Source organism: Penicillium canariense (assembly GCF_028826845.1).
Source record: "Penicillium canariense strain IBT 26290 chromosome Unknown utg000002l_segment0_segment0, whole genome shotgun sequence".
NCBI classification, from domain to species: domain Eukaryota; kingdom Fungi; phylum Ascomycota; class Eurotiomycetes; order Eurotiales; family Aspergillaceae; genus Penicillium; species Penicillium canariense.
Window position 1 is genome coordinate 2,837,859 of NW_026622729.1, and position 10,141 is coordinate 2,847,999.

Here is a 10,141-nt window from a genome sequence, read left to right on the forward strand (position 1 = left end):
TTTGTTCCTAAAAGGACAGACACGTGTACATGTATGATTCAAAAGGAGCTGCATTCTATCAATCTACAATTCTAAAATTCTCTTCTCAAGCATCCGTAGCACAATTTTTCAACAACTTCTGCATGTTTTCCATCGCCTTCTTCGCAAACCCGTCCAGCTCATACTTCTTCCCCTTTCCTTGTGGCCCAGCGTCAAAAATCTCCATAGAAAACCAACCCCGGAAACCGGTTTTCAAGACTGCCCTTGCCACATCCTCAATGGGCAAGTAACCACCATCATATGGCATGGGCCGATAATCATGACTCCATTGGCCTCGCGGTCTCAGCCCCCCAACGATCTTATCCTCCAGCGGCGGTGACACCTTGTACGCATCCGAGATCTGGAGTAAGTAGATCTTATCCGGTGGCACAGTTTGCGCTAGTTCGTCCATGCTCGCGCCAAACTTTCTCGTCAGCTCATCTGGGGGTACACCCTTGATAAGACCGGTGGAGGAGGTTGGGTCGCCCCATTCACTGCCGGCTGTTTGGAATGTATCCAGGCACAGCCCAACATTAGGGCGATCGACAGCGCGCACGATCTCCCAGACGTCTCTCCACCCGGGCGCGTGAGTAGACCAGCACCAATTTTCGTAGGCGAGGCGGAAGTGGTGTTTAGCTAGCATTTCTCCGAGTTCGCGCAGGTCGGAGACAATTGTTGCGCGATCTGTGTGGATCTTGGTCGCTGGGGTATCGGTCGCTCCGACCTGTATATGCTCTTAGCTTGGCAATGTTGGTTGGAATGGAATGGAATGAGATGAGATGAGGATTTACCTGTAGTAGATCGGTCCCGACAACCTTCATGATCTCGATCCAACCTTCGGCTCTCTTGAAAGCGTCTTCCCGCTCCGCCGAGCCTTTCGGCCACCCTTCAAAATTGGAGAACGGCTGAAGCATCATGACGGTTAATGAATTGGCGTCGCATAGTTCGCGGATCTCGCGGGCGACGGGGACCAGCTCCGCGAAGTCATTCGGTGCGATTTGATGACCAAGAGTGTGTTCGGCGTGGTCCAGGATGTCCGGGAAAGACAGCTCGATTGAGACGAAGCCGGCTTTGCTGATTGCCTCGAGTTTTCGTGGAAGCGTGTCACTAGCTCCACATCCAATTGAGCAGGAGGCATAGGAGAGTGGGATTTTCTCGAGTGACGCGAATGTTATCGGCACCATTGCGGGCGGCTGGACACGATATCGCTGAACTTCTATTCACGCTGTTGTCTATTCGGCCCATCGGGTATGTGACGGATACACAGACGCCTTGATTGTGTTTAGTGAACAACAGCCATAGGAGCCATTGGCCGCTCTGTTCAATCTACCCTAAGATCTTCTAAACTTGATCATGATGCAATGTTGAGCTGCCTGTGAAACGCAATTGTCGTCAACCCGACGTCATCGGCTCCTGGCAAAACAGCACCTTTTTGATCAGAACCAAGTCAGTCCTCCCATAGTTGAATTTTGCAATAGACTGCCACTTGGGAATCTGGTTCGTCTCGATGTAGTTCGTCTCGTGGCGTGTGGCGTGGGTATAGCTGCCTCCACTGATCGCACGCTGACGGATATCTCGGACTTGCAATCCGGTTGCCACCGACCATCTGTTCAAGAGCCTTCGAATAGCCATTTGAATTCGCGTGCTTTCTCTTCCGAGTAATCACCATCTGCACTGTTCTTTGCGTGAACGAGACACAGTCACGGCCAGTCACCTACTCATCATCATGCCATCCGCCGACGCAGCCCAGAGATTTAAGCGTATTGGTGTCGTGGGAGCCGGAAGTATGGGCTCGATGATGGCCTTTGCGTTTTCCGAACTCGGCCTCGACGTCTCCGTATGGGATGTGGAAAAAGCGAATGTTGACAAAGTCATGGGCTGGACGAAGAAAGCCAAAACCATGAAAGGCAAGATCGAGGGATTTTACTCGATCGACGAATTCACGAAGAGTCTCGAAGGTCACGGACCTGAGAAACTGTTTATCTTTTCCGTCACACATGGCCACCCCGCGGACTCTGTTCTGAAAATGATCAAGCCGGACTTGAAGAGGGGCGACATTATCCTCGACGGAGGCAATGAGAATTATCGTCGGACGGAGCGCCGCCAGAGGGAGTGTGAAGAGATTGGGGTGACCTGGATTGGAATGGGTGTCTCTGGTGGATATCAGTCGGCGCGACATGGCCCGAGTCTGTCCCCCGGTGGAGATGCGAAAGCCCTGGAGCTCATCATGCCGCTGCTAGAGGCCTATTCCGCCAAAGATCCCAAGACAGGGGCGCCGTGTGTTACCCGAATCGGCCCAGGAGGCTCAGGCCATTTTGTCAAGATGGTCCATAATGGCATTGAGGGCGGCATGCTGTCTACACTTGCTGAAGCTTGGTCATACATGCACATCGGCCTCGGCATGGACTACGAGCAGATCGGGGATGTATTTACCGAATGGAATTCAAAGGGCGAGCTTCGAAACAACTACCTGGTCAGCATCGGCGCCGATATCATGAAAACCAAAAGAACACCTGAGGGCGATTGGCATGGTGAAGGGGCCGGCAGAGATGGGGGGTATGTCTTGGATGATGTCCTCGACAAAGTGGTTCAAGACGATGATAACACCGAAGGAACACCCCTCTGGTCTGTCATGGAATCGGCTTCTCGACACGTCTCCACTCCGACTCTGACAGTCGCGCACTACCTGCGTATTGCGAGTGGAAATCGGGCTGAACGAGACCGCGCTGCCAAAAAGTTGCAGATGCCCACTCCCCGGCTAATGGAGAATACTCGCGATCGCGCGGCGGTCCTCGAAAAGCTGCGCAAAGCTGTGTACTGCTCCTTCCTGGCTTCTTTCTGCCAAGGCCTCGAGGTGATTGCCCGAGCTTCAGAAGACGAAGGCTGGGGGATCAATATGGGCAACTGTTTACAGATTTGGCGCGCTGGTTGTATCATCCAGTCTGAATATATCGCCGACATACTTCAGCCCCCTTTGGCGACTAACAAGCACATGATGAATATGAAATTCATCGATGAAGTGGCTCTTGAGCTGAATAATAACTTCTCAGCTTTGAAATCGATTGTTCTGGAGGGTATCGTCTCCGATCAGTATATGCCTGCACTCACAGCGACCCTCGAGTACCTCAAGTATGAGGGTGGCATGAATCTGCCGACCAAGTTCATGGAGGCTCAGATGGATTACTTTGGTGCGCATAGCTATAACAAGCCGGGCATTCCGGGCGAAGACCCGGGCCCGGTTCGGAAGGGCCCTCATCACTACGAGTGGAAGCCGGCATGATTGATGGATCGTTTCTGAACACCCTAGTAGATTATTCTGTACGTTTGAACCGGACAATAAATGAATTTGGAATAGAATATCCTGCAAATAGACCATCATATGTACAGATATTCCTGCCCAGGGCTACGATCATGTGGGTTTCTTTGGTCCCTTTCGACAATTAGATAAACCCTGTAAGCTCCGCCATTTGCCGTATAGATCGCGAACACTCCCGAAGCGGGAACTCGCGGCCTTAGGAACACATCCGCACGTGGTACGGCGGACAATAGTGATCACTGGGCAAGTGCACAAATTAAGCATATTCTAAGCCGGCAGAAAATTCAGATACCTGAATTACTATTACAGCGCTCATATTAAATCATGTAGATCTCTCTCAAAGGCTATTTACCTCGCTGTCGCTATCTTGAAGCGATTTTTATAGTGCATCTTGGTCATCTCCGCTGATTTTAGGTGGTGCGCCCACATGTGTCTCTCTCAAAGGCCATTTACCACGCTGTCGCTATATTGAAGCTATTTTTATAGTGCATCTTGGTTATCTCCGCTGATTTTAGGTGGTTATGTGCGTAATTGAAGCTTTCTATCCCATTTGAACTACTAAATATGTGCATCTACCCTCGCCGCGGCCGCCGAACCCGCTGGCTCCGTCGTAACGGAGACGCTGCTCGCTTTCTCGATATAGTAGCCTTAGTAATATCCTCCGTAGCTACTGTAGAAGTAGCAATATCCTCCGTAGCTACTGTAGAAGCAGTACCGTCCTCTACGGCTACTACAGAAGCCGTACCATCCTCCGTTACTATTATAGAAGCAATATCGGTCTGATACAGATATAGATCCTTATAGTCGTTATCCTGCGGCTGTATACGTAGCTCTTCCGCTGTATCTTCCGCTATCTACTCCGAGGACTGTATAATTATAACGTAGATATAATACTCTCCCTTCTCCTTCTGGAAGCGCTTATATAGTTCACTAAGGCTTTTCTCTTCGATGAGAGATTATATAGAGAGATATTATGCGGTCTACGGCCCTTTCCCCTATTATATTATAGTCTTAGCTAGATAGAACTTATCTCGCGGCCTGCTTTAGTATCCTGATAGTTATTATAGACTCTAGGGGACCTTTAAGATAAGGTGTCTCGCGAAGAAAGGGATAGTGTAGAAGGTCTCGGAGGAGGGGAAAGCGTATAAAACCGTTACTAATCGATAAGAGAGAGGTTAGCTAGCTACTTCTATAGTAGTAGTCGTACTTACTTAGTAGGCGCTCTATCTCTTTTACCCCCTCCTAGAGATAGAAGGATGTAGATATTTAAATATCCTCTGGCGGCGGCGGCGGCGGCGGCGGCGCTGCTAGTAGTAGACGTCTCTCTCGCTAATGTTAATAAGCGCTCCGGGCTACGCTTACTGTGCTAGAAAGATCGCTAAAGTGCGCGTTTAGCTACGCTGGTACTGTAGTTACTCGTAAAGCTATAGCTACTAGTAGTAAAGGTATTAGCGTCGATAGTGTAGGCGTTAAAGCTGCTACTACTAGAGCTAGAGAAGCTGCTATTAATAAAGACGCTAGCGCTAGCGCTGCTAAAGATAATATAGCTATAATAGTAGTAGCTAAAGCTTCCTAAGGAGAGGTCTGTTAAGATGCTATTTCGATAGCCTAAGGACGACTGACTAAGGACCTAACTGACCGAGGACCTAACTGACTAAGGACCTAACTAACTAAGGACCTTTTAGCTTAATATAGATAAAAATTCCGATTTAAACTAGCTCTTAGCGGTGTAGGCTATACCTTAGCTATCTCGGCCGCCTTAGCTGTCTCGGCTGTCTCGGCTGGCGACTATAAATATATACTAATCGGCCTTATATATACGCCTAGGATAGGCTCCGCGCCTAATTCGTGGTGGTATAATATACGACGCCGAAGTGCTTTATATACTGTACGGTATAGCTAGTCTCTTTCCCTATAGAGCTAAAGTAGTAGATCTTTAGGGTTAAAGCTATCGCCTATAAGCTACTGCCTAATCTGCTAAAGCTACGAGCGATACTATGCTAAGGTCGTTAGTAGGAGATATTCTATAGGATTCTACTCTTATACGTCTCGCTAGATATATCTAGTAAGCTACTATCTAAGACCCTTAATAGTAAGGAAGGGGGTAATTTACCTGTAGTCTTTGAAGGAGTTCTTGGTTAAAGGATTGCTAATAATCTTGAATAGCGTTAGGATAGTAGTAGTAGTTTATAAATGGCTTCCTAGGGATAGTATTTAGCCGCTTAGACTGTCGCCGAATTAGATATGTATTCTAAATATTCGTATATAAGTATATGCGAGCTCGGAGGATAGGTATATAGATAGTAAGAAGCGATACCTAGTCTAGAAGAGACTGCTTCGAAAAGATCCCATCGCGGTAAAGTATATAGAAATAGTTATAGTAGAGGAAGATGCTTAAGCTTACGAGCTGTCCCTACTAGGCTTTAATCCGTTAATTCTCTATACTTCGGCCGTAGAAGAAGCAGTCTAGAAGCTAAAGATATAATACCGACGCTAAGGCTTCTAACACTAACCGGCGAAGGGCGAGATACGTATTACTAAGTATTAGTGTTTCTAAGCCTAGATTAGCGTATATATTACGTAGTAGAAAGCCCTTCGAAGCTACGTTATTAAGATACTAACGGAGTACGCTTACTGCTATTCGTGTAGAGATTCCTGTTACGATCATGGAAAGAGCCAACTGGAAAGTAACCAGGTGCATTCACGAAACAACGAAGGTGAAGAAGGAAGAAACTACGGAGGCTCTGGTAACTATCTTGTAGAGAGCTTATGCAAACAGGCCCTATTAGGTTAGCTCGGTCGGGTGTTTCTATCACTCCGCGTCTATCAGGTGATCTCCGTCCATCGTTCTATCATGCGTCATATAGCCCTCCTTTTTAAAGAGGCTCGCCCCGAGACTCTAGGATATTATCGTCGATATGGTCACCAACGAATTCGTCGACTTCTGCTGCAGCTAGCCAGATCTGTAGGTTCTTTGGGGGTCCGGGGGAGTTGGGGTATCGTCGGTGGAAATCTATCAGTTTCAGCGGCGCATTTTTAAAGTCGGCTGCGTAATACTAAGCGTCGTCCTTATCGTGGCCTAGCTACTTAATCTTATACTGTAGCTTTCGGTAGTGTAGGCGTGACCGTAGGACCTCTTCGACTTCCTATTCTTGCTGATTATTGACTAGGACTGGCGGTAGAGGATCTTCGATCTGACCTAGTAAGGGATCGGTCTTCGATGTACGGCGTAGCTTATTTGGCGAGAAGACTAGGTGTACCTTAATAGATAGGGGTAGCTCGAGCCTAAACGTATAGCCTTCTTTAGCGATAATCTTATACGGCCCGCTGGCTTGGTCCGATAGCTTCCGGCTTAGGCGGTCTAGTCCCTAATAGCGTGTAGTAATATAGACTATATCTCCTACGTCGAAATCTACCTCGCGGCGGTGTTTATTCGCCTGTGTACGTTAGAGCCCTTGTGCGTAGTCGATTACTTTAGTAGTCTCTTTCTAGATTCGTTCGATTTATTCTATAAAGTTTTGTGTATTACTAGTTAATTACGGCGAAAGAGAAGCGTCGGTAGGTAGGTCCTAATCGAATAACATTCTAGGCTCGTATCCTCTTTCTATAAAGAAGGGGGACTTTTTCGTCGAGTCTTGGCGTAGCGCGGACGCGGCGAAGTCAATTATCGGTAGCTATTCGGACTAGTCATCTTAGTACTTATTAACTATTACCCTTAGTCGTTAGGCTATCTATTAGTTAGCTATCTCGGTCTAGCCGTCGGTCTGCGGGTAGTAAGCGGTAGATAGCTTACGCTTGATATAAAGAATTCGGCAGAACTTAGTCTAGAACGCCGATATAAACTATCCTCTACGGTCCGATATAATTAAGTTAGGTATACCTACCTATCGGAAGAGATGTATAATAAATAATCGAGCCATTTCTACGGCTGTAGTCGTCTTATAATAGGGGATAGAGGCCTAGCGCTTACTAAGGCGACAGTATACTACGAATACCGCGTTGTAGCTATGCTTATCCTTAGGGAATGTCCGGAAATCTATTATGATATACTGCTATAGCCGATCGGGGGTAAGGAGTAGTTATAATAACCCTAGGGGTCGGTCTCTCTATATCTTTATCCGCTTATAAATTCGATAATTATCTACGTATCGTTCGACGTCGGTTACCTAGTTAGGCTACTAGTAGCGACTTAAGAGAAGGGCCTTTATTTTAGTCTCGCTAGGATGCGTAGTGTATAGTTAACGATAGACCTTATTAAGTAGGCGCGCCCTAAGGTCTCCGTTATCTAGCACTACTAGTCTTCCTTTATAGAGCAAAAGACTACCTCTTATCTCCTAATATCTATCCTCGCTTATTCTTACCTAGTTTCGGTTTACGTCGAGGGAGGGATAAGTCTAATTAGTATAGAGAACACGTACGACTACCCCGGTTATATCGGAGATAGTCTAGGATCCGTCGTCGGGGTTTATTATTATTACCGGAGCGATTCTAGCTAGAGGGGGTTAAGGGTTATTATTATCGGGGTATATATCTTATTCGAGGTACTCGCGCGGGAGGAGGATTTAGTTCTGCCTATTATAAGTACTAGGGTCCTTTCGTAAGAGGGTATTAGCGATAATATTTCGCTTTCCTGTAAAGTAGCGTATTAGGAAGTGAAATCTCGACAGGAATTCTCCCTAATGCGCCTAACGGGCGTTTAGCTTCTTTATAGTTATGAAATATTGAAGCGACTAATAGTCAGAGAAGATACTAAATCGGTCGTCCTATTATAGTCCCTCTAGCTCCGCTCTCTAAAGATTAAGGGCCTTAACGATTACAAATATCTTATAGTTATATGTGTCCTATCGCTGCTCCGTAGTAGTTAGTTTTAACGAATAGAAGTAGATAGGGTGCTAATAGCTATTAGGCTGGAGCTATAAGAGGACTCCTCTGATATACCTATCTAATGCGTCGGTCTCGACCTTTATAGGGGCCGATGCGTCGTAGTAAGCTAATACCGGAGCCGTTATTATTATCTTCTTAAGTTCTTAGAAGGCTTATTTATACTACGTACTCTACTCGAACGGTGTCTTATCCTCGGTAAGGCGATTTAGTGGCTTCGTAATCCGACTATAGTTCTTTACGAATTGTCGATAGAACCTACAGAATCCTAGGAAAGATCGTACCCCGTAAACTATAGTAGGCTACTACCAGTCGACGATCACTGCAATCTTTTCCGGATTAACCTTAATACTATCAGTGCCGATGATAAAGCTAAGGAACCGGGTTATCTACGTATAAAACTCGTATTTACTTAGGCTTACCTATAGTCCGGCTTCTCGAAGCTTTTAAAGCACCTTCTTGATATATTCGATATATTCCTCTATCGTTTCGCTATAGATTAGGATATTATCGATAAAGGCGGTAGCAAAGTCGTCGAGGTATCCACTAAGAGTTATATTAATAAACCGCTAGAACGTGGCGGGTCTATTCGTCACTCTAAAGGGTATCACTTTATACTTATAGGACCTATATCGTATACGGAAGGTAGTAAGGTCTTCTGAGTCAGGATCTATACGAATTCTGTGAAATCCTTGCCGGATATCTAACTTTATAAAGTATCTAGCCTTACCTAGCCGTTAGAAGATCTTATTAATTAGTAGAATTAGATAACGATCTTTCTTCGTAATCGAGTTAAGCTTACGGTAATCGACGTAAAACCGGAGTCCTCCGCCGGGCTTCCGGACTATTAGGATTAGGGAAGTATAGGGGGCCTTACTTTCTTCGATAAACCCTTACGTAAGGTTCTTTATAATATAGGCCTTAGCCGCCTAAAGCTCTTCTTCTGATTACTTATAGAGCGGGTAGTATCTAGGGGTTAGGCCTTCCTCGAGGACGATTCGATAGTCGGTAAACTCTCGGTATAGTAGTAGTATATCGGAGTCTTACTATAAAAATATATCGGTATACTTATAATATTCCTTAGGAATAATGCGCTTTATCTTACGTTCTTCTAATTAACGCTTATATCGTTTATTCTCTAGGATCCGGTCAATCTCCTCGAGTAAGGTTAGAAAGACTTCGCTGCTACCCCTTTATATATATCGGTAGAATCCTACAGTACTAATCATTGCGATAGCTTCTAATAGGGGGGTATAGATCTAAGGAGTTAGTCGTTATCTTTCTAAGGAAGGACGGGGTTACACCTCCTTTAGTATACGCTCTATTTTAGCTAGTATACTCTTATAGTCTTCGGCCGTAGTCTTTATCGGCTTATATTACGGTAGGCGATCGATCTTTTTAAAAAGCTAGTCGCGTCGATCGGTATCTCGTTAGTGATTAGGATTAGGCCGTCGTAAGATCGTCTAGGGGAGGATAGTAGATAGCTAACTAGCTACTTCATCCTATAGGCTCTGTTCTTCCGGCTAGATTAATCGGCGCTTTACGCAGTCGGGAAGGACCTTGTACTCTATAAACTACTCGCGTCCGAGGATTAGGTCGTGCTTACTAAGATTAGCGACTAATATTAGTAAGTAGTGTTATACACAGCTATTAATTATTAGTGTTAGTTTAATAGTATAAGTGATCGGCTTTCTAGGGTAGTCGTTAAACCCTCGGGTCGGTACCTCCTTTTCTAGCCGTATTACTAGCTACCTAAAGGCCTTCGCGGCCTATAGGGCTAATCGGGTATCGATATATATAAATCCATCTACTCTAGTATTACTAAGCGCGGAAATCGAGAATAAATGTCTATTATAGGCTATTTAGGTATTAAAAGATAAACTATTTCCTCTTCCTAATAACTTCTGTAGATTCAGCGCGAAAAGT

At 45.7% G+C, this 10,141-nt stretch overlaps 2 protein-coding genes across 2 annotated transcripts; one reads left to right on the forward strand and one right to left on the reverse strand.

Moving 5' to 3' along the window:
- Positions 1–85: 85 nt before the first annotated feature.
- N7482_004235 (sugar phosphate isomerase/epimerase family protein) lies at positions 86–1,202 on the reverse strand (the record flags this gene model as incomplete). The annotated part of the gene is made up of 2 exons (XM_056686360.1): positions 86–742; positions 810–1,202. 2 exons carry the CDS (start codon positions 1,200–1,202, stop codon positions 86–88), a joined length of 1,050 nt encoding a protein of 349 aa, XP_056545102.1.
- A 542-nt stretch (positions 1,203–1,744) lies between these two features.
- Positions 1,745–3,298, forward strand: N7482_004236 (6-phosphogluconate dehydrogenase, decarboxylating; the record flags this gene model as incomplete). Its single annotated transcript, XM_056686361.1, has 1 exon — positions 1,745–3,298. One exon carries the CDS (start codon positions 1,745–1,747, stop codon positions 3,296–3,298), a length of 1,554 nt encoding a protein of 517 aa, XP_056545103.1.
- Between the last annotated feature and the right edge of the window lie 6,843 nt (positions 3,299–10,141).